At 56.6% G+C, this 23,023-nt stretch overlaps 1 protein-coding gene and 1 long non-coding RNA gene across 6 annotated transcripts; one reads left to right on the forward strand and one right to left on the reverse strand.

Moving 5' to 3' along the window:
• Window positions 1-7,215: 7,215 nt before the first annotated feature.
• Window positions 7,216-11,360, reverse strand: LOC112849507 (uncharacterized). Its single transcript, XR_015243160.1, has 3 exons — window positions 11,338-11,360; window positions 10,591-10,640; window positions 7,216-7,409 (listed from the first exon to the last, which is right to left on the reverse strand). It is a non-coding gene; the product is annotated as an uncharacterized LOC112849507 (long non-coding RNA).
• GFI1B (growth factor independent 1B transcriptional repressor) lies at window positions 7,292-19,868 on the forward strand. Of its 5 annotated transcripts, none has more exons than XM_086684394.1 (9): window positions 7,292-7,641; window positions 9,663-9,764; window positions 13,275-13,314; window positions 14,374-14,493; window positions 14,974-15,111; window positions 15,552-15,814; window positions 16,398-16,535; window positions 17,770-18,034; window positions 19,046-19,868. In XM_086684394.1, the coding sequence occupies exons 2-9, from the start codon at window positions 9,747-9,749 to the stop codon at window positions 19,222-19,224; spliced, it is 1,161 nt and encodes a 386-aa protein (XP_086540520.1). In that variant the 5' UTR covers window positions 7,292-7,641; window positions 9,663-9,746; the 3' UTR covers window positions 19,225-19,868. The 5 variants fall into 5 exon arrangements, with proteins under 5 accessions (XP_086540520.1, XP_086540523.1, XP_086540521.1 ...); XM_086684397.1 differs by having other exon boundaries at window positions 17,869-18,034; XM_086684395.1 differs by lacking the exons at window positions 9,663-9,764; window positions 13,275-13,314.
• The last annotated feature ends 3,155 nt before the right edge of the window (window positions 19,869-23,023 follow it).

A 23,023-nucleotide genomic window follows, 5' to 3' on the forward strand; every position in this document is an offset into this window, starting at 1 on the left:
GGAGTTTCTGCTTTTAAGAGATACACACTCAAGTATTTATGGGTGAAGTGTCATGAAGTCTGCAGTAGACCTCCGGAATGTTTTATCAGAACAAAACGTATTTATACATGCGTGCCTATGCATATAGAGATAAACCACGCTTGGCAAATGTAACTATTGTTGAATCATGGTGGTGGATATAGAGGTGATCGTTAGACGTGTTTCATTTACTTCCTTGTTTGAAAATCTTCGCAATAAAAACTTAAAAAGAAAATATTTGAAGGTCAAAAAAGAATTGAAATGGGCAGCACCTCCACTTTTCTCATCTGTGAAAACGGGGGGGGCTGGGTGGGATGGTTGGTTCTTAAACTGTGGTAAAATACACATAACACAACATTTACTATCTTAACCCTTTTTAAGTACCCGGTTCCGTGGCCCGAAGTACATTCACGTTGTTGGGCAACTATCAGCACCATCCACCTCCAGAACTTTCTCCTCTTGAAACTCCATCCCCATTAAACATTTAACTCATTTCCCCTCCCCCCCCAGCCCCTGGCACACCCCGCCCCCCCCCCCCATTCTACTTTCTGTCGCTAGGATTTTGACTCCTGTAGGTCCTTCATATGCGTGGAATCATACAGGATTTGTCCTTCTGTGTCTAGCTGCTTTCACTCAGCATCATGTCCCTTACGTTATCCGTGTTCGTCCTTTGTTGTTGCTTTTAATGCATATTTATTTACTTTGGAGAGAGAGAGCATGAGTCGGGGAGGGGCAGAGAGAGAGGAAGAGAGAATCCCAAGCAGGGTCCGCACTGTCAGCGCAGAGCCAGACGTGGGGCTTGAGCCCACAAACCGTGAGATCGTGACCTGAGCCGAAATTGAGAGTCAGACGCTCAACCGGCTGAGCCGCCCAGGTGCCCCCGTGCGTGTCCTTTGTAATCTACAAACCACTCATCTTGCAGAAACGCATGGACATAACACCACCTTTCAAGGACATACTGTCTGAATCACGAGGGCACTGGGTCGCCACCCTCTGCCCGGCATCTAGGTCGCTTTCTGGGGTGGAGGAGACCTTCCTGCACACTCATGGATGGGGTGATAAGAAGAGAAGGAGAAAAATGCTGTCCTTTGGGGGCTCTGATAAAATGGCAAGTTGAAAATCAGTGAAGGCAGCCAGTACCTGCAAAACAGATGTCAGCTGGGTACAAATCCCAGGAGCTGGAAGGCTCCCTCCTGTGGATTCCGTGCAGCCAGCCTGCAGGGCATTCCTAGTGCCGACGGGCAACGGAGAGCCGGCCCTTTCCTAGACGTGTGTGAATTTCTAGTCCTCTGCAAAGGCGTACGCATGCCTTCCTGTGGCTTCCTGCTTCTGTGTTCCCTTGAGGCTTTGCTTCCTGGGTCTGGAAGCTTCAGTAAAGCCCCCAGGTCCAGGCAGGCGTGGGAGGGACACAGGACCTCTCCCTGCCTAACAGCCTCAGCAAACTCCTCTTCCCCGGGAAAGCAAGGCCACCACTCGCCGGGGCTTGACTGAAGAGGTTAGGACCCACCGGGAGATCGTCACACTCCCACGGTCGGCTGGTGCACAAACACGCACACATATTCACATGCACACATATTCGTGCACACACACACACACACACACACCCCACACGCACTGCTTGCACAGACTTGCATACACGCCTTTCATGCTTCGTGATCCTGTCATGTGCCGGGCGTGGTGCTGGGGAAACACTGGGCGGTAGGAATGGGGGGCTGGGGGGACCCATCCCAGGGGGGATCGGACAGATCGCCCACACTTAATCTTGTGCGGACTTGGCTCTGGTGTCAGCCTCGCCCGAGGGTCGCTTCTTGGTTTTCCATCATTCGGTCGATAATCCAGGTGGCAAAATGCTCCCGCGGACTAACAGGGACGAGGCTTGTGAGGCCCCTCCGCCCCGTCGGGCCCAGGTAGATGATCACAAAGCTTTCAGTCTTTCCTCCTGCCTGCAGCTCCTGAGCGAGCGTCCTGGGAGTATCCTGGGAACGTGAACGCGGAAGTCATCGGGCATTGAATGAGCCCTAACCAAACGTCATGTGTTTCATTAATAATCAACCTGCCATGTAAATTAGCACAGCCCGCCTCATAGCAATCAGGCTGACACCGCCCTGCTTTTCTGCCTTTTTTCCTTCTTTTAGGTCCTCAGCAGCTAAAGCTGCTCTTGACTGTCTCATTATAAAGAGAGAAACTGCAGGGGCGCCTGGGTGGCGCAGTCGGTTAAGCGTCCGACTTCAGCCAGGTCACGATCTCGCGGTCCGGGAGTTCGAGCCCCGCGTCGGGCTCTGGGCTGATGGCTCAGAGCCTGGAGCCTGCTTCCGATTCTGTGTCTCCCTCTCTCTCTGACCCTCCCCTGTTCATGCTCTGTCTTTCTCTGTCCCAAAAATAAATAAATGTTGAAAAAAAATTAAAAAAAAAAAAGAGAGAGAGAAACTGCAGAATTCTATCCCCAGCTACTGAATATTTCTGCTGAGAAGCAATAAGTCCCCCCTACAAAGCGTTTTCATTTATAAACGTTTTTGCATGGGTTACCTCATTTGCTACCTGCAACAACCCCGGGGTAGTTTTATCCTTGGCCCCATTTCAGAGATGTAAAGTCTGAGGCTCAGGGGAAGCTAGTGCCTGCTCGAGGTCATGCAGCTGGTTGTGAGTCAAGACGAGGCTGCATCTGGACGCCAGGACGATGCTTCCATTTCACCCCAGCGACTGGAGAATTAGACCTCCTCTCTGCGGATTGCCACTGGGGATTTCTGTTTTATCAGACGCAGATGATACACCGAGGTTAAAGGCAGTGAAAAAAGTCACCATTGTGAAGGGCTCGCAAAGAAGATTGGGAGGCCAGGGCCCCAGTCCTGGCTCTGCTTTGTAGGCTTCTCAAGGCCCCAGTTTCCTCTTCTGAAAGCTTCGGTGGCTGGATGGGGGAATCTATGGTTCCCTCGGCTCACCAGTCCCCAGCCGCCTCCTTCCACGGAGTTTCCCAGTTGCTTGAGGGACATTGTTGGAGACCTTCTGAGGAGGGTTCCGGGTGAAAAGTCACTGTCGGGGCGGATGGAGCAGGTCCGTCTTGGGGTCCCCACGTGCCCTGTTTGACACCCCCACCAGGGTTGCTGGGAGGTACCAGGCAGGAACGCAGGCCCTTTCAGGCTGCTGGCCCACACCCCCTGCCTGGGCAGAGCACCCCTCCTCCCACGCTTCTCTGAGGCAAACAGACCACCTAGTGAAGTGAGTGCACCCCGCCTCATGGTCTCCCAAAGGGTGTTTCTTGTCTCCATCTGGAGATTCCTGGAGGCAGGAGGGTTGAGCTCACAGATTGGGGGAGGCATTGCCTGACGGTGTGGTACTCGATAGCAAAGGATCAATAAAGATTTGTTCGAATTGAAAAACATTATAGGCACGTATCCATTTGTGGAGAGGGGAGAGAGAGCCTGGAGGGTGGGAGTCAGAGGGAGGGGGGAGGGAGGAGGCAAAAAGAGAAACTAAAGGAACACGTATCGGGACATGCATACTCTTGCTTTTTTCTTTCCACTCTGATCACTCTTGTAATTTAAGCCGTAATTAGATGAATGATGGGTGGTTGGATGGATGGATGGATGGATGGATGATGGATGGACGGATGATGGATGGATGGCCGGACTGAAGGTCAGATGGTTTCAGGCTGGTTTTTGCCGCAGGAAGAGGAGGCAGGAGCGCCACCGTGTGGCTGTCTGGTGAATTGCTTCATCCGGAAGAGCAGGGCGCCTGGGTGGTGGGGCTGTTGGCCCTCAGGGCACCGCCAACCGCGGAGTCGCGAGTCGCAGGCTGCGGGGCTCCCGCCACCTCAACTGCCTGCAGCTCCTGGCAAGCAGCCTGAGCCAGGAAGGAGCTCCACAATCTCCCTGAATGCCTTGAGTCGCAACAAGACAGAGGATGGGCGCTTTTCTGGTAGAGGAGGGTGGCCCTACGGCACAGGGGCCCTGGGGCGCCCCACCACCAGGGGTCCTGATGTTCCGGGGTGGGTGGGCTCAGCTCACGTTTGTTGCATTCTGCATTCTGTGGCCATTCTAAGCCAAGGCCAGAAAGGTGCCCGAGGTGACACTGCTGATGCTGTGTGCTGGGACCGCAGCCTGGACCCTTGCTGCCCACCCGGCACGTTCACCGCCCTCATCTCCCTGGCCGCCCCCGAGCCCGCCTGCACGTGTCTGGGATGTCGCCACGGAGGGTAGGGGGGCTCTGCACACTGCCCACTGCCGGGCCCTCGGGTAGCAGCGGCTCTCGCTTCTCCAGCCTGGCCGTGCTCCCTGCAGGCCAGCATCAGGAGGAGAGTCTGTGCCGTGGCCGGTGAGAGAGGGCTCCCTAGCATTCCTGCCTGTGGGTGGTTGCTGGTCCCATCGAGAAACAGCTGAGTGCCCACTGACAAAGAATCCAAGGGCCGTCGGGGTGGTCCCGTGGATTGTGGGCATCTGGGAAGGCTTCCTGGAGGAGGTGAGAGCAGAACCGAGCTGAACACGGGAAAGAGGAAGGGCAAAGGCAGGGACTGGGATTTGGTCTCCAGCAGGGACTAGACGCAGCATGTCCAAGTGACAAAGAAAGGACGCTTAGAAAGTGGAAAGTGGGAGGTGGAAGCCATGGCCCAGGCACCTTCCTGGCCTTATTCTGCGTGGTGACAACCGCTCTCTCTACTCCCTAACTCACCCCTGCCTCCTGGAGGTTGGGGCAGGAGGATCGGCCAGCCCTGGCCAATGAGAGACCCCGATCCCTCCCACTGGCACGGCGATTGGTGCGGGGGCGATGGCTTGTGACCGGGCTGGGCCAATCAGAGTCAGCCTGGGGCCTCTCCTTGAAACCACCGAGAAAGGGGCTTCCTTTCCACTGGGGTTTCTAAGATCGGGGACCACAGCCGACCACGTTGGTGATCTCAGCCCCAGGATAAAAGCCAACAGAGAAGAAAGCAAAGCCGAGAGATGGAGAGAGACAGATGCAGGCGTGGATTCTCCACTCGTTCATTCATTCACTCTGTAAAAACACCACTAGGCAAACTCTATCCCTGCTCCTGTAGTGCTTCCATTCGGCGTGGGCAGTCAGGCCAAAAATATATATGAGTAAATACAAAGGCGATAAATCAACAGGACAATTTCAGATAATCATGAACACGAAGAAGAACAAAGGGTAGGACGATGGGGCAGAAAGTGGCTGGGGTGGGAAGGTCTTGCTTTAGTCGCTGGTCAAGGAGGTCTCTCTGCAGAGATGACATTTCAGCTGACCCCGGAATGAGTCAGCCATGGGGAGATCTGTCGCAAGGCCATCCAGGCAGAGGGGACAGCAAATGCCAATGTCCTGAGGCGGGAATGAATGAGATCTAGACAACATCGTCCGAGCATCTGGATCCAGCCATGCCTGAAGCTGACCCTTTTCCGTGACATGAACTAATGGTTCTGTTGTTGTTACAAATTGGGTTTCTGCAACTTGCTTTGTAAAAAGTGCTGTCATTTGAAAGAGGTCTGACACCGAAAAACATTGAATGCTGGTCCCCGAGGCCGAGATTTGTGTCCTGTTAGGTAAAGGGAAATCACTGAAGGTTTTTAAATCGGGGACGAATTTTCCTGACCTGCTCCTTCTTTCTTCTCTAGGCTCATCTCCCCAGTGTCCCACCCTCCCCTCCCCTTGTCCTGCCCTCTACCCTCCCCCCCCCCCCCCCCCCCCCCCCGTACTGAACTTGGCTGCTGTCAGTTCCCTGGAGGTCCCGCCTCCAGCTCTTTGACCACGGTGTTCCTCCTTTGAGACACTCTTCCCTACTTTCCTTCTCCCAAGGAACTCAGCCTGGCAGCAACCTAGATATCACTTCCACCAGCTTCATTAACTCTCCTTACTCCCCAAGTCTGGGTTCGTTTCCCCAAGCCCGTGCTCCTTTGTATACTATATCTACACCACAGCACTCATCAGCCCGATTTATAAATTTCGGGGTACTGTGTCCCACCTGCCTAGACCAGGAAGGAGCCCATGACGGCTCCTGTCTGGTTCTTTATATATAAATATATAAATATATATACATATATATATATAATGTTTATTTTTATATTATATATATATATTTTATGTTTTTTTAAATGCTTATTTTTTTTTAACATTTATTTATTTTTGAGACAGAGAGAGACAGAGCATGAATGGGGCAGGGGCAGAGAGAGAGGGAGACACAGAATCGGAAGCAGGCTCCAGGCTCTGAGCCATCAGCCCAGAGCCCGACGCGGGGCTCGAACTCACAGACCGTGAGATCGTGACCTGAGCTGAAGTCAGACGCTTAACCGACTGAGCCTCCCCAGGCGCCCCTGCATAAGCAAAATATAGATGTGCACATATAATACAGTGAGGATGGGAAGAAATGGGAATTTGTGCTTAATGTCCTTGGATTATTTTTTAAGTTTTCTGTATGATGACACACAGTTCTAGCTGACTGTCAGCAATGTGTAAGATCCAAAGAATACTCCAGATGTTTCTACACTCTCTCTCCACCAAGGAGAGACGGAGGGCTGAGGGCCAATGTCTCCTGTGTGCGCCCTGCGTGCTGGGACCCACGCCCCCTGCGGCGGGAGCAGGCCCAGGTGACCTCGAGGCAGGACCCAGTCGCAGAACAGCCTCGCCCAAGACCCCCTTTCTCCTCCTGTCGGTCTCATCGGACCTGCGTGTTACCTCGGGGCTTCCTGTCTCCAAACTTGTTTTCTTACGAGGGAAACATAATCTCTCCAGCGCTGGGCTGGGAAGGCATGCAAATCAGCCTAACAGTGCTCGGTTTTGTGAGTTCTCCTCTTATGCAAAACCTCCTGAAATAAATCAGTCATCCCTAAGCCGTGGGAGGCTTGAGGGGCACAGGAGGGAGAAGGTGGGGGAGCAGGGGATGGGGCCCCAGCCTACCCCCGGGTCTCCTGGAGGCCGCCAGATGGCGGCACGCGCGCGCAGGGCCTGGGGCCCAGAGTGCAACCTGCAGGTGGCCTACGGGCTGGCTCTCGGGGCAAGCGCCCAGGCTGCTCCTTCCCCTGTGCTGGGGTCAAGTCCGGGGAAGCGTGAATTTGACCTTTCTTCTCAAAGGTCACCTCTGCAAGGACTAGTGGAGCCTCTCTAGGGGCCGTCTGGGTGGCTTTGGAGCCCCGCGCTCCTGGCTTGGGATGGAGGGAGAGAGACAGAGACAAAGGAAGGAAGGGGGAAAGTATCGAGTTTGTACAAAACCAGGTGTACGAGGCAGCGCTTTGTTTTCACTTTAATTTCTTTTTAATGGGATGATTTAGCCGCTCTTTTCTCTTCCAGCAGGTCTGGGGCGCGGAGGGGCGCAGAGCGCGGCTCCCAGGGCGGAGGGCTGGCGGGCGGGAGCGCCGTCGGGCCGGGAAGCTTTGATAAGCAAATGCCGGGGCGCTCTCTATTGGCTGTTCCTTCACCGCCAGATTTTGACACAAATAATCAGATTGAAAATCAAGGAGGGGAACAGAAGAGGGAAAAAAAAAAAAAAAAACAGAGAGAGAGAGAGTGAGAGAGGGAAAGGGAAAAAAAAAAAAAAAGGAGAAGTATCTATTGGAGCAGAATCCGAGGTTGACAGAGTGGAGCCGGTCCCCAGAGAGGCTGAGTGAGGTTCCCACCAAGACCCGCCACCGACCCGGACGCCAGGTGAGGGCTCCATCCCAGCCTTTTCTTTTTAGATTTGCATGTGTGACTTAGGTTGTTTCCAGGCAGGTTCCCGGGGCCCTTCTGCAGTCATGGGGAGAATGAGGTGGGCTCGGAGATCTCTTCCATGGGGCACAGCTTTCAGTGTTTGAACCCGGCCGGGGAGAAGGCAGTGAGAGGCAGAGCCCGTATGGGAATTACGCCCTCTGCCAACCGTGCATAAGTACCCTTTCCAAAACCCCATCGGGTCTGCCAAGGATCATCTGCGTGTGCGAGGTCATACCCACACCGCGGATCTCCCAGGGACCTGGCCAGAGCGTGGGGTGACACTCCTTGAGGTGCCTGGCTTGGGTGGGGGGCAGCCTGGGGCACCGGCTGGCTGTGTTCCCCCCCCCCCACCCAGTCCTCTGAACTTGCTTTGTCTATAAAACAGGAGTGAACCCCAGTTCCTGGGACACTTTGAGAGTGAGTGCCCTCTCATCCAGAGCCTTGTGAGGGGAGAAGGGAGAGTGCCTTGTCCACTGCCCTGGCCCCCAGCCTCCAGGAACGAGAAGGCTGTAGAAGGGCACATGTCGTCTCAGTCTTTTCTACCTAACTTTGGAGAAAAACCCAAGTTGAGAGTCTGGGCGTCTGGGGTGAGGTCCCCGCTCTACAACAGGGTTTGTTAAGGGGGAAGGTGGTCCCTAGAATCGCTGTGGGTAGCTGCTTGTGTACATTTTTCTGAGAGAGTCTGAAGTTTTCACGAGTCGCCTAGAGGGGGCTAATGAATTTGCAGGCTCCGAACTTGGCTCTGGCACGATCTAACTGAGCTGCACCTGCCCGCGGGGCTCACGCCTCCTAATATTTCTTCGTAAGCAACGGACAGGGAGAAGATTTCAGTCTTAGTGAGCTGGCAAGTTTCTTGTCCTCGGAGGTGGTACACAGGGGACCCTTTATGTACGGAGATGTGTGAGATGGCCTTCCAGCTCAAGATCTGGGGGTCGGTATGCTGGTTTCCCTGCAGAACGTGCCTGGGGAGCATCAGAGACCCCCATCTGGGTTGCGTTTGATGGAGTTAGTCAAAACAAATGCAGAACATTTTCTCGAGGTTTTCAGGAGGGTGGGTGGGGTGGGGGTCCTCTTGGAGAACCACAAGGACTCCCGACGTGTCTGGGGCCAGATCGACTCCAGGAAAATAGCCTAATCACATGTGATCTCGACCCTTTTCGGCAACAACAGAAAACCTCACCCTCCTTAATTTAGAGGGAGGTTTTTTTGTTCATTTGCTCTCAGGCATTCAGACCGATGGGAGCTGCTCCAGTTCGGAGATGTTGGGGAAACGTGTTGTTCGCTCATTTGTGTTCTCGTCGTGGTAAAATGCACATCACGGGAAAGTGACCGTTTTCACCATTTTTTGAGTGTGCAGTTCTGTGGCATTAAATGCATTCACAATGTTGTGCAACCATCACCACCGTCCATCTCAAGAACTCTCTTCATCTTCTCAAACTGAAACTGCCCTTTCTGTGTCTATGAATCTGACTTCTCTGGAGACGTCGTATAAGCCGAGTCCTATGACATTCGTCCTTTCGTGACTGTCTTATTTCGCTTACACGTGCCCTCGAGACCCATCATGTTGTGGCAGGTGTCAGGACCTCCTTCCTCGATACGGCTGAATAATGGTCTGTTGCATGGAACAGCCATATTTTGTTTGTCTACCCCCTGCTGATGGACAGTTGGGTTGTTTCCTTCCATCTTTTGGTTATTGCGAACAGCGCCGCGATCAGTTTGGGTAGACAGGCATCTGTTTGAGTCCCTGCCTTCCGTTCTTTTGGGTGTAAGCTCAGAAGTTGGTTCACTCAGGATAATTGCAGTCTCTCAACGTAAGAGGAAGACGGGAGAAGTGCTTGCAAATTTCAAATAAGAATAATGACCGCTCTCCGCGCGGGGCCCCTAACACCGCCCCGGACCCATTTCCCCTGACTCTTACCTGGAAAAGGGTTTTTAATTTTTGTTTGTGTTTCCCCTTGGGTCACGTCTTTAAACAGAAAGGAAGTCTGAAGCGTCCTCTATCACTGACTCTGAGAAACAACGGAGTCTTACCCAACCCTCCCAAAAAGGGAACCCGGGTGATGAGTTTCTCAGTCAAGGTAGGTCAGTCCCGCGTTGAAGGTCAACAAATTGTGCATGGGATTTTAGAGCAAAGGGGAAGTTTAGAAATCTCTTAGTCCAACGGTCCCTTTTGAGAGATAGGAAAACCAAGCCCCAGGTTGGAGGCTGACGTGGTCAAGCTCAAGGTCGCAAAATCAGACCCAGCCCCACGGGAGGCCCGAGGTGCCTCGTCGTGGGGAAATCACAAGGCTGCGGCTCTGTGTCCGCCTGGAAGTAGGGGTGTGGGGCTGAGATTCTGACCCCGGGGTCGGGGCACCCTCTATCGGGATCGAGGGTTTTGGACGAGATGTTAACACCAAGTCTCTTTCCGGAGGCCGATACCATCAAGACCTCTGTTTCATGAAGAAATCTTAAGGTTCTTTCACAATCTCTGCTCCGAGCCCTTTCTCAGAACCGTCGAGTGAATCAAAACGGTGTGGTTGTTAATTAACTACAGTATAGGTGATTGGTTCCTGTTTTTTTTTTTTTCTTTTAAACTCAGCTAACAGGGGCCAAAAGGAAGTTCTCGCGGTGTGTTTGCCCCCACGGGCGCTTAAAGGCTGGGCCATGAGGCTGGCTGTGCCTCCCTGCCAGGCTGAGCTGAGAGAACTTTCTGGGGAGGGAAGGGGAGGAAGCTGGGGACTCTGAGGGGATCACCAGAATGGGCCCTGAGGGTCGCCTTCCTCCAGCCGGGGACCCTGCAATCTGGGCCCCCCTTGCTCATGCACTTGTGCTGTCCTGGGTTCTAACCGGTTGACCTCTATGGGGTCCTCAGGCTCTGAGCCCAAGGGAACACCAAAGCTTCCTGAAGGAAGTCTTTCTCACCTGCTTCTCCACTCAAAGCTCTTCAGGAACCCACGTGGAACTTCTGGGTTCTGAAAAAAAACAGAGGGATCAAAAGAATTGGATTCCCCCCCCTCCCCATCTCGCCCCACCCGCCAGCCTTCCCTCCCTGCTCCAGGCGGGCAGAACCACAGATGCCCACGGGCAGAGCCCTGGGCCAGGAGTTCAAGTCCCAGCAGAACAGGAACACCGGGCCTGGACAAGCCACTTTCCTCTCTCAGCCTCAGTTTCCCCCTGTGAGCCTGGAAGACAACCTTGTCCCCAGTGGGTGTCAGTTTGGTGACATCATGCACACCAGGGAGCTTCAAATGCCTTCCTTAGCGTTTGGAAGGAGTTCCCTCTGCACAGAGTAAAGCGCCCGCTCGACGGTCTGACGGTCAGGAGCATAGAAGCCTGGGGGGGCGGCCTGGGATCTGCTGGGGATCATGAGCGAGTCTCTAAGCCTCCGTTCCTCCTCCGAAAAGTGGGGCAGTAGCAACTCAGCCCCCAGGTCAGAATTAACCGAGCTAAGGCCACGCATATGCTGGCCGCAAGAAGGATCTCCTGGGATTCCAGCACTGAAGCTTTAAGGCCTGCCTTTGGTTCTGACTTCCTAATAAGATACTATATAAAAATAATAAATCATCTTTGATGGAGAGACCATGGTCCCTTGGAGGCCTCCGCCCCCCCCCCCCCCGCCCCAGAACAAAAAGCAAAAAAAAAAAAAACAAACCAAAACCCAGTCCCCACCTCCCCCTGTGTGTGTGTTGGGGGGGGACCCCCGCTGGCTCTGCCTAGGGTCTGGCCTCCGCAGGGGGTTCCTGGGGCCAAGAGTTAGAAGGGGAAGGAAGGGGGCTGTGAGGAGCCTGGGCGGGGGAGGGGGAGGGGCAGGAGGAAGAAGACTGTCCCCGGGAGATAAGGCCACCGCAGGCTGCCCAACAAGCCTGGCGGGGGCCAACAGGCCAGGCAAGCCTTGTGAAGGCAAAATCTGACAGCTGGACGGGACCCCAGGGCCTTCAAGCCCCACCTCCTCATTTCAGATCCCAGAGGGGAAGGGCCTGGAGCATGTCCCTGGTCCCGGTCCAGGGCTCAGCCCTGTCCTCAGAGTGCACCTGCTTTGGGCGGGGTACTGGGAATGCAAATGGACAGGCCAGGACAGGATGTGGGCTGTGCCTGCCTTCCTGAAGCTTCTTCTCCCATGGGCTGAGATGCCACCACCTGCTCTGTGCTCCTGCAGCCCAGGCCCCACGCCAAGCACTTTGCACATTTGTTTGCAAGGAGGTCCTTTCTGCTCCAACAGTCGCAGGAAGGTGGGTTGCGATCCCCATTTAGCAGATCTGGACACTGAGACCTACAGCGAGGAGGGCAGGGCCTAGGATGACCCGGGAGCAGAGGGGTCTCTCCAGACTCCCGATGCCCTGGGGGCTCTGGTGAGGGACAGGCAGGCCTGGGCACAACTGGGGGGGGGGTCCGTCTCCTGCCTCATTCGGGGTCCTCCCTGGGGGAAGGAGTTCCTCCCTGGGCCTGCTCCAAAGGCAGGGCTCCAAGCTGCTCTCTCTAATCTCCCTCCTCCCAGCCGGTCCCTTGCCTTGGCCTTATCACCCAGCCCTGGCTGTTGTTGGAGCAGCTATAATCCTTTTCCCGCGCTTGGCCCTGTGGTCCCTGCAGCCCTCCGTGGCTGCTGGCCTGGGGAAGGGGGTTCCTGCTCCAATGCCCGGGAAAGGGACCAGCAGAGGAGCCACCGGGAACGGCATTGGCAAAGTATTTCCTGCGCCCCTGCCCGGGCATGGCATGGGGGTGAAGAGGAAGGAGCCGCACCCAGATGCTCTCTGTCTCCCAGGAGCCCTCAAGGGAAGCCGGGAGCATCAAGGTGTTCTGGCTCTGCCGCTCCCCGACCCCTGCCCGGGGCCAAGTATAGGTCCCTTACTGATTTGGGCCTCGTGTCTTCCCCAACCCCCTGGCCGCTGCCCACTGCTCGGTTCCTGCAGTTGGCGGACGTTGGCCTCCTTCTCCACGTCCGGCCTCCCAGTAGGGTGCACTGGTGGTCTTCTCCGGCCTTGAGCCCCACATGCAACTCCAAGCCTCCCCTCCACCCCCATGCAGAGAGAAGGCTCCTCCCTCTCTGGGCCCTGGACTCCGGGCCGGGGCCATGGACAAGGGGCGGCCCTGCTCTGGCCGCATCGGCACCAGGGTAATGCGGATTTGCTATTGGGGTGGCCCTGATGCAACCTGCCCGCCCCCCCGTCCCCTCCGTGGTAAGCACTGAGCACATGAGAGACCCAGTGCCAGGCACCTGGATGCCATGCCTTACAGAAAAGGCAGTAGGCCCAGAGAGGTTAAGCATCTGCGCCCAAAGCACACAGCGGGTGAGCCGAGATTCTAACCCATGAGCATCTGACTCCAAAATCTGCACTCGGACCACCCCTTTCCGTGGCCTCCAAATGCAGACGCCACAGGGGTGAAATTCAGCTTTCTGGCTGCGGGGCCCACGGGGGAGGCACCCCTGCCCTTCTTCCTCTGCTCCCAGTGCAACTCAGGGCGTGTGGACAGGAGCAGGCTGACCCTGGGGGTTTCTAGAAGGTGGGTGTATTACTGCAGGGGAGCAGTAGGGGAGGGAAGGTTAGGATTTCTGCCATAGGAAAGTACTAGAAACCGGGTGGCTTAAACACTCAATTCATTCTTTCAAGGTTCTGGAGTCTAGAGATCCAAACTCAAGGTTTCAACGAGGTCAGTTGCCTTCTGGAGGAAGGAATCTCCAGCTTCTGATTCGTGGATTTGAGCCCCCACGTCAGGGTCTGAGCTGACAGCATGGAGTCTGGAACCCACTTGAGATTCTGTGCCTCCTTCTCTCTCTGCCCCTCCCCCACTCTCTCTCTCTGTTTCTCTCTCTCCCTCTCAAAAATAAATAGACATTACAAAAAATGGGGGGGGGGGTGCCCTGGGTGGCTCAGTCGGTTAAGCATCCAACTTCGGCTCAGGTCATGATCTCGCGGTTCGTGGGTTCGAGCCCCACGACAGGGTCTGTGCTGACGGCTCCAAGCCTGGAGCCTGCTTCGGATTCTGGGTCTCCCTCTCTCTCTGCCCCTCCCCCGCTTGTGCTCTGTCTCTCTGTGTCTCTCAAAAATGAATAAACGTAAAAAAAAAAAATTAGAAAAAAATTTTTTTATCCGCCAAGACCCTATTTCCAAATGAGGTCACATTCACAGGTTCCGGGGAGTCATGAACTTTTTTTTTTTAATTTTTTTTTTTTTTTATTTATTTTTGGGACAGAGAGAGACAGAGCATGAACGGGGGAGGGGCAGAGAGAGAGGGAGACACAGAATCGGAAACAGGCTCCAGGCTCTGAGCCATCAGCCCAGAGCCCGACGCGGGGCTCGAACTCACGGATCGTGAGATCGTGACCTGGCTGAAGTCGGACACTTAACCGACTGCGCCACCCAGGCGCCCCTTTAATTTTTTTTTAATGTTTATTTATTTCTGAGACAGAGCGCAAGCAGGAGAGGGGCAGAGAGAGAGGGAGACACAGAATCCGAAGCAGGCTCCGGGCTCCGAGCTGTCAGCACAGAGCCCGACGCGGGGCTCGAACCCACGAACCGTGAGATCGTGACCTGAGCCCAAGTCGGTCGCTCAACCGACTGAGCCACCCAGGTGCCCCAGGGGTCATGAGCTTCCGGGGGACACTGTTCAACTCAGGACAGTGGGTTCTGACTACAGGAGGCGGCTCCAAAATACAGAGAATGTTGTCCTCTTGTCCTTCCCAACTGTCCTTGCCCTCTCTCCGTGCAGGTGTGGGGTGTGCGCTCACAATGCCACGCTCCTTCCTGGTAAAGAGCAAGAAAGCTCACACCTACCACCAGCCCCGCCTCCAGGAAGATGAACCCATCTGGCCTCCTGCCTTTAGCCCTGGTGAGTCAGAGCTCCCCTGCTGTGCCCACCAGGGGCTCCCTGTCCCCCGTGTTGGGAAGTCTGCGGGGGGGGGGGGGGGGGGGGTGGGGAACGGCATATGTTGGTTGAACGAATGAATGAATGCACCCGTCCCTTCTGGCCCCTTGGGATGACGGAAGCTTCCGGATTGGAGCTGGCCCTCTGCAGCTGACATGTGGGTCCTAACCAGAGTCAGAAAAGATCTAGGGCTGAGCTCAGGTGCTCAGAAAACAAAGCCCGGTCCAGGAGTTCTCCTTCCGGGTCCCCTTTGGCCGCAGCCCTGCTCCCCCCATCCTGGGGCCCGGTCAGGCAGGGCCCGTGCGCATGAGCAGCTGGGGACAGCAGCAAATGGGTCTCTGGGTCCCCATCATCTTGGGAAGGGTGTCCCCCACCCCACCCCCTGCTCCCTGTGGACTGCCCAGAGCTGTGGCCGGTGGCTCTGACGGTCTTGTCTCCCCACAGGCGCCAGGGACCAGGTCCTGAGCAACGATCCCGTCCTCAGCACCCTGTTCCCGAACCAGCGCCTGGCCTGGACTGACCTCAAACGGGAAACAGAGCTGGAACTGGACCAGAGCCTGACCAGGACGGCCTTGGTGCCAGGTAGGCGGGCTGGGACCCCCGGCCAGCCACAACCCCCACCCCCTCCCCACCCAACCAGTGCAAGTGGAAGGAAGGGTGGACGGGCTCTGGAGTCAGGAAAGAGCGACGAGGTCACCCGGATGCGATCTGAGCTCTCCGGCTTCTGCCTGGCCCCCTCTCGGACGGGGCGCTCATACCCAGCTGAGAGCTTCTGTGGGGTGGGCGGGCTGGTACGGGGGGGTGAGGTGGGCACTCTGCGGGTGCTGAGGGCGTGTTTCCGGGGTGAAAAGGTGAGGAGCCACAGTGAGGACCCAGGCCCGCTCCCACAGTAAATATTTGGGTTGCAGACCCAGGCCCTCAGCGTGAGGTCGCTAGGTGGGGAGGGGTGGGGAGTGGCGCCCAAATGATAAATAAATGAATCGCCACCATGCATGTGTAGACACACGTCCCGCTCTCCACAGAGGGCCCCGCTGTGATGCCCCGATCCCAGGACAGGGACTCCGACTCACCCCCGTTCTACAAGCCCAGCTTCTCCTGGGATGCCCTGGCCTCCTCCTATGGCCACAGCTACCGGCAGGCCCCCTCCACCATGCAGTCTGCCTTCCTGGAGCGCTCCGTCAGCCTGTATGGGAGCCCTCTGGTGCCCAGCACTGAGCCGCCCTTGGACTTCAGCCTCCGCTGCTCCCCGGGCATGGACGCGTACCACTGTATCAAGTGCAACAAGGTTAGCAGCTGGGGAGGGGCGGCGGGGGGGGGGGTGCTCACGGGCCCTGCTCTGCATCCCCTCTGCAGGTCCCTGGCAGGGGCAGGCGTTCACAGCCGGGGGTTCCCTGTGCTGCGAATCTCGGGTCCTTTGGCGGGGTCAGGGCCCCATCATGGTGTTTGAGCCCTGACTGTGCGCCAGGCCTGTGCAAAGCACTTGACGCGCCTGAGCCCTGGGATGTGGATGAAAGGCTAAGGTTCAGAGAGGTTGAATCACTTGCCCCAGAACACACAGTAAGTAGACGTCAGTACCAGTGGGCTGACTATTCGGCCTCTAGAGAGGGCCGGGAGGGACCTTTTAAATGCTCCCACAGCCACCATTTTAGAGACAGGAAACCGAGCCACAGAGAGGGAAAGGGACCTTCCCAGGACACACAGCAAAAGCCAGCAGAATCGGCAACCCCGTGCTTCCCCTACTTTATGCCCGTCGGTGCCTGGGCACGGAGGTGGAGGGGTGGGGGTGGCCTTGGGACCCCAGGCCCGGCTCCCCGTCTGCAGCACCCCCCCCCCCCCCGCCGTGGCCTCACGCTCTGCCCTGCCCTCAGGTGTTCTCCACCCCACATGGGCTCGAAGTGCACGTCCGACGCTCCCACAGCGGGACCCGGCCCTTCGCCTGTGACATCTGTGGCAAAACGTTCGGCCATGCCGTGAGCCTGGAGCAGCACACGCACGTCCACTCCCAGGTAGGCAGCTCGCCAAGCACCGCCCCCTCACCCCCGTCCTGCTCTGTGCTGCCCCCAGGAAGCCTGGGAGCTGTGCCTGGGTCTCTCGCCCTGCCCCTGAGGGTGACACGGACCAGGGGTCCTTCCCTCCCCCATCTGGGTCCCCCAAACCTGCTTTTCCTAAAAATGATTACATGATATATATTTTTAAATTTGTTCTTTTTTTCTTTTCAACGTTTATTTTTTTATTTTTTGGGGGACAGAGAGAGACAGAGCATGAACGGGGGAGGGGCAGAGAGAGAGGGAGACACAGAATCGGAAACAGGCTCCAGGCTCTGAGCCATCAGCCCAGAGCCTGACGCGGGGCTCGAACTCCCGGACCGCGAGATCGTGACCTGGCTGAAGTCGGACGCTTAACCGACTGCGCCACCCAGGCGCCCCTAAATTTGTTCTTTAGAGAGAATGTTTGTTCTATAATGCTAGTTATGTTACAGTTTCCCCAAAACTGTATATAATATATACAATTATAACAAACTTCACTCCCTGATGGACCAAATCAACTTCACATGCTGTTGGAAGAGGCTCCTGGCCCAGTGGGATTTCGGGGGGCAGAGAGATGTCTGTGACACAGAGAAATGATCCTGCCCTCTGGGTGATCAGTGCAGGTGTCCTCAGCTTTGAGGCTCTCGACTTCGAGAATCTTGGGGTCAGGCTTCAATGTCCGTCTTGTCCCACGTAGCCCTTCTTGAATATTCCATTCCAGGGAAAGCACCCGGAATGACCTGAGTTGCTAACACCGGAGTAAATAGAAGCTGAGGCAGGAAAGGCAGGATATGGTCATGAGAGCTTGTGAATGCAACATGTGCTCAGCTCTCCACCCTTCGAGGTCATGACTGCTGTTGTAACGTCCAGATGAGGAAACTGAGTCTCAGCAGGGAGGGGGTGGCGGTTAATGACTTGCCTGAGGTCATGTTGGCCTATAAGGGGCAGAAGCCAGAATTGGGCCCCAATAATACAGACCCTTAACCACAGTCCACGACGATGCCCCAGATCAGTCGGTCTATCAGTGAGTCAACAAACGCATGTCGAGGCTTATTTTGCATGGGATACTGTAAAGGTTCCAGGGAAAAACCCACAGGAGGCCACTCAGGCCCCATGTCTTGGCCCCCGTTGGAAATGCAGAAATGGGGGTCTCTGGGTCCTCTCCTCCAGGCCCCGTTCTTGAGGCCACCCCAACGAGTGTCCTGTTCCTCAGGGGATCCCGGCAGGGCCCGGTCCTGCACCCAGCGTGGCAGTCCCGGGTCTCGAGGCCCCGCCTGCGCCTGACCCCCCGGGGCCTCGTTTCCTCCGGCAGGAGCGCAGCTTCGAGTGCCGGATGTGCGGCAAAGCCTTCAAGCGCTCATCCACCCTGTCCACGCACCTGCTCATCCACTCGGACACGCGGCCCTACCCCTGCCAGTTCTGCGGGAAGCGTTTCCACCAGAAGTCGGACATGAAGAAACACACCTACATCCACACCGGTGAGGCGCCCCGGGTTCCCCCGCCAAGCCCGCCCCTGCCCAGGCGCAGCCTCTGGGCGCCCCACCCTCCTCTGTTAAAAGGTCCCCCCGGTTCAGCCCCACAAGTTACACAGTGAGGGGGCGCCCCCCTCCTCGCGGAGGGCTGGACGCACGGTGCTATTTAAGCACACATTTAGCGCCTGGGAAAAACACCAGGAAAGAAACAGCAAACGTATGCTCTCTGGGTAGAAGTGAGAAGGGCAGGCGACTTTGTCTTTCATTCCTTCATTCCTCCAGTCATTCGCTCCCTGGCTGCTAAGCGAGTGCCTCTTTTGCACCAGGTGCTGGGCACGTTGACAAACAGGATGGACCCAGTCCCTGCCTGATCTCAGGGGGCGTAGGGGGTGACAGAGTTACAGTATTCTGGTCGGGGGGTGCAGGGGGTGACAGAATTGTAGTATTCCCATCTCCCTCTTATTTTTTTTTAATGTTTATTTATTTTTGAGAGAGAGAGAGAGAGCACGAGCAAGGTAGGGGCAGAGAGAGAGAGAGGGAGACAGCACGGAGCCTGACGCGGGGCTCGAACTCACAAACTGCCAGACCGTGACCTGAGCTGAAGTCGGAAGGTTAACCCACTGAGCCGCCCGGGCGCCCCTCCTGTCTCCCTTTTGTAGCTCCTTTCGAGGGGCGCCTGGGTGGCGCAGTCGGTTAAGCGTCCAACTTCAGCCAGGTCACGATCTCGCGGTCCGTGAGTTCGAGCCCCGCGTCAGGCTCTGGGCTGATGGCTCAGAGCCTGGAGCCTGTTTCCGATTCTGTGTCTCCCTCTCTCTCTGCCCCTCCCCCGTTCATGCTCTGTCTCTCTCTGTCCCCCAAAAAATAAATAAACGTTGTAGCTCCTTTCAAAAGTGAATGTAGGCGGGCCGTGAGATAACACATGGTGAAGTTCGGAGAGCAAATGCGGGGCACCGGGGCGGGGGGGTGGGGGGGTGGCCTGGCACCAAGGCCCTTGACCCCGTCCTTGCTGCCCCGCAGGTGAGAAGCCACACAAGTGCCAGGTGTGTGGGAAGGCCTTCAGCCAGAGCTCCAACCTCATCACCCACAGCCGGAAGCACACTGGCTTCAAGCCCTTCAGCTGTGAGCTGTGCACCAAAGGCTTTCAGCGCAAGGTAGACCTGCGGCGGCACCGGGAAAGCCAGCACAATCTCAAGTGAGGCTGCACCCGCCCCCGGCTCCGGGCCAGCCCGCCCTGAGGTCCCGAGACCCAGAGGGAGGCCAGCCTCGTGCACCCACACCACCACCCCCCCCCCCCCAGTCCCCTGGAGTCGGCACCGGACGGGAATCTTGCAGCCTGTTTTGAGACTCACGAAATTGCTGTGTGACCTCGAGCAAGTGGCTTTCCCTCTCTGGACCGACATGTTCCTGCGGCAAAGGGTGGGGACTGGGTCGGGTCTTTTCTGAGCTGAAGTTGTCTAGAGATCTAAGAGCTTGGGCGCCTTCCCCAGGGCAGAGCCCAGAAGGCCAGCGTAGCCCCCTGTGGACAGGGGGAGGCCGAGAATAGACCGGAACTGGGATCCACAGAGAAATCTTCCCCCTGCCCGCTGCCCTTTGTGCTGAGATCTGGTTTTCAGCGGGCCTCTTTCTGGCTGCCACGGATGGCCAGAGCCGTCTCCTGCCCCAGAGGGAGGCCCGACACCCCTCTGCTTCAGGCAGAGCTGCTGGCACTCAGCTGGCCATGGGGGTTCCAGTTCTGCTTTGAGGCCACGGGGCTGGAGAAAACAGCAGTTACCGCCATCAAAAGCCCGTCCCTCTCAACTGCCGTAAATCCAAATAAAGACACAGCTTTATTTACATTTGACCCGCGTCTAACAAGTGCCTAGTGGGTGCGAGCTGGCTTTGGGAAGGGATGGTAGGGAGCTTTAAAAGGCAGAGAAGGCTGGGGCGCCTGTCTGGCTCAGTCCGAACAGGATGTGCCTCTTGATCTCGGGGTTGTGAGTTCGAGCACCACGTTGGGTATGGAAATTACTAAAAAAAAATTAAAAGCTAAAAAAACAAAACGCACACACACACACACACACACACACACACACAGAAAGCTGTGGAGTTGCTGGCAGACAGGTTGGGGGACGTGTGCTCAGACCAAACCGGTGAGCACTGGAATAAAGTGTAAGAGGCCCTTGGGGCAAGGTTGCCGGGGAAGGGGGAGGCTAATGCCCTGCGAGCAGGTATCTGGCTGCTGTTAACGAATTACCGTGATGTTTGTGGCTTAAAACAATACGAGTTATCCTGGTGCGGTCCTGGAGGTCAGGAGCCCCAAATGACTCTTACGGGGCTACACCCAAGGAGCTCCCAGGGCCGGAGCCTCCAGGGGAGAGGCGGGGGGCCGCCCTCAGCTTGCGGCCGCTTCACCCGTCTCGAAAGCAGGCCTCTCTGACCCTTGTTTCCATCTCCTGCGTTATTCTTCTGCCTGGCCTCCCTCTTGTAAGGACGCTTGTGATCACATGGGGTTCACCTGGATGATCCGGCATAATCTTCCCATCTCAAGGTTCTCGACATCATCGCCTTGCCGTGTGCTGAATAATGGCCCCCAAAGATGACACCCGCGTCCTAATCCCTGGAACCTTATATGGCAAAAGGGACTTTGCAGATGTGGTCCAGTGAAGCTTGACGCGGCCCTTCACTAGCTGTAGAATGTGACAGAGGGTCCTTGTCCATTGGGAGGATTCCCTGAGGCCGTGCAGCAGTGAGCAGGGCCATGAATGTCCTGCCCATCCTCTGAGGCCCGCTCAAATGCTGCCTCCTCCATGAAGCCTCCCTTGGTTATTCCAGCCAGGAGCTCTCCCACCTCTGAAGGCTGAGCTCTTTGGGCTTCCCAGCTCAGGACCCACTGAACCTGCAATGGTTATATGTGGGTCACTTTCCCCTCTGCCAGAAGGTATTCTCTGGGCTCCAGCCCTCAGCACCAAGCCCACGCCTGGCCCAGAGCAAGGGGACACTTCGGAATGAGTCTCCTCCAGGTACCGGGTGGGACCCAGGGTTCCCACACATCGAGTCTAACCCGCACAACCCTCTGCGAAGGAGGTGTCATTACCCTACACAGCAGGCAAGTGCAGAGCTGGGATTACAATCTGATTCAGGGGCAAGATGGCAACGTCCTCCAAGTCTCTGTTGACCCTTCCTCCCAATGATGCCGGCAGAGGCTTCCCCCAGACCTCCCATCTGCTTGAACCTGTGGGATCCTGAGGCCTCCTGGAGGATGGCAATCCCCCCTCCTAGGCTCTGGGTCTGGACAGGCAGGACCCCTCCACACTTCATTCCAGAGGCGTTTTCTGTTTACTGTAGCCAGAAGTGCCCTGGCAGGTGTATGAAGCAGAGGTAAGGGGTTGAGATTTGCATGGGAGGGTCGTCTGGCCTCCCCATCAGGCTCCCAGTTTGTGGGGTTTCCCAACAAAGTCTTGGAGACCACCTGCTTCCTCCTCTCCCCCGGTCCATGGACACAGAGGGACCCACAGAGGCAGATGGGCATGCCCAAAGCCACACATGGGGGCCAGGCCTGGAATGGATCCGTGTCAGGGGCCAGGGAGGGTGCTGGGGACACACACACACACACACACACACACACACACACACACGGATGGGGAGCTGCTTTGCATGTTCTTTGTTTGCTAAACAAAGCCACACCAATATTAGGAATTTGGCCACTTCTGCAGCAGGGCGGGGTGAGAAAGAGAAGCCGGGGGGCTCGATGACAGACAGACACACACGTTTCTTTATCCGCGGGGGTTCCAGAGCTCCCTTCCACTGAGCTCCCCGTGGTGTGGGGGCGGGACAGTGGAGGCCGGAACCCCGTTTGCACGTTGCTGAGAAAGGGGGCCAGTGCGGGCAGGTGAAACTTGCTTCCTGTCCCAGGGGAGAGAGATTCAGCCCCGTGTGGAGGGGCCTGGGGGTTGTTGGGGGGTTGGGGGCTGCTCCGCAGATGCGCTGAGCCTAAGAGCCATGCCGCTGCCCCTTCCAAAGTCCGCACCCTCGCACAAGCCCAGGGCTGTCGCAGGCAGGGCCGCGTTCCCCGGAGAAGGCTCAGGAACCAGCACTTTGCCCGCCGTGAGCTCCCCAGTCCTGTCTCCTTCGGGACCCGGGCTGCGCTCCTCGCACTGGGCTGGGGGCCGCTCAGCCGGCGCAGGGGGGCACCCGCCTCACCGCCTGTGCCTGCAGGGGAGCTCCCCCACCCCGGGCCCATCCTCCACCTGCCATCCTCTTCTGCCGCCTACCCGCTCGGAAATTTCCACGCCTGAGTCACAGCGTGTGAACTGGAGGACACTGTCCAGCCCTGTGAAGACCGCCCACGGCTTCCCTTTGCCACCTACGGGGACAGGAGCCCCGAGAGGGGAGGCCACGGCCCAAGTCTATTAGCCGCGATGGCGCACAAAATCCAGCCTAGTGGCCCCCGGGGCCGTGGGATTGATTACACAACCCTAGGGGGGCTCTGTTTACGTAGGATACTGTGCACATCGTGGCCTCTGAAGTTATTTGGTGACCGCTGCCCTGGCCCCACTGCTGAAAGGCGGGTGGGCATGGCCGGGGGCACGGGACACTTCAGGACGCCCTCAGCAACTCCACACACAGCGCCGATCTACTCGACAGTAAGTAACAAACTAGCGTTAGCATAGTTTACTTTTTTACTTTTTAAATTTTTTAAATGGTTATTTATTTTTCAGAGACAGACAGAGCACAGGTGGGGGAGGAACAGAGAGAGAGGGAGACACAGACTCCGAAGCAGGCTCCAGGCTCCGAGCCGTCAGCACAGAGCCCGACGCGGGGCTCGAACCCACGAACCGCGAGATCGCCACCCGAGCCGAAGGCGGACGCTTAACCGACGGAGCCCCCCAGGCGCCCCAACGATCTTAAAATATTTTAATATTGAAACAAACCAGCCACGTTAGGGAACAGAATGCAACACCAGGATTAATTTTTGGATAAAATGTCGTGTTAGCGATGGTAACTTCAGGCCACATC

This window comes from Puma concolor, chromosome D4, assembly GCF_028749965.1.
Source record: "Puma concolor isolate L17-30 chromosome D4, mPumCon1.1.hap2, whole genome shotgun sequence".
Taxonomy (NCBI): domain Eukaryota; kingdom Metazoa; phylum Chordata; class Mammalia; order Carnivora; family Felidae; genus Puma; species Puma concolor.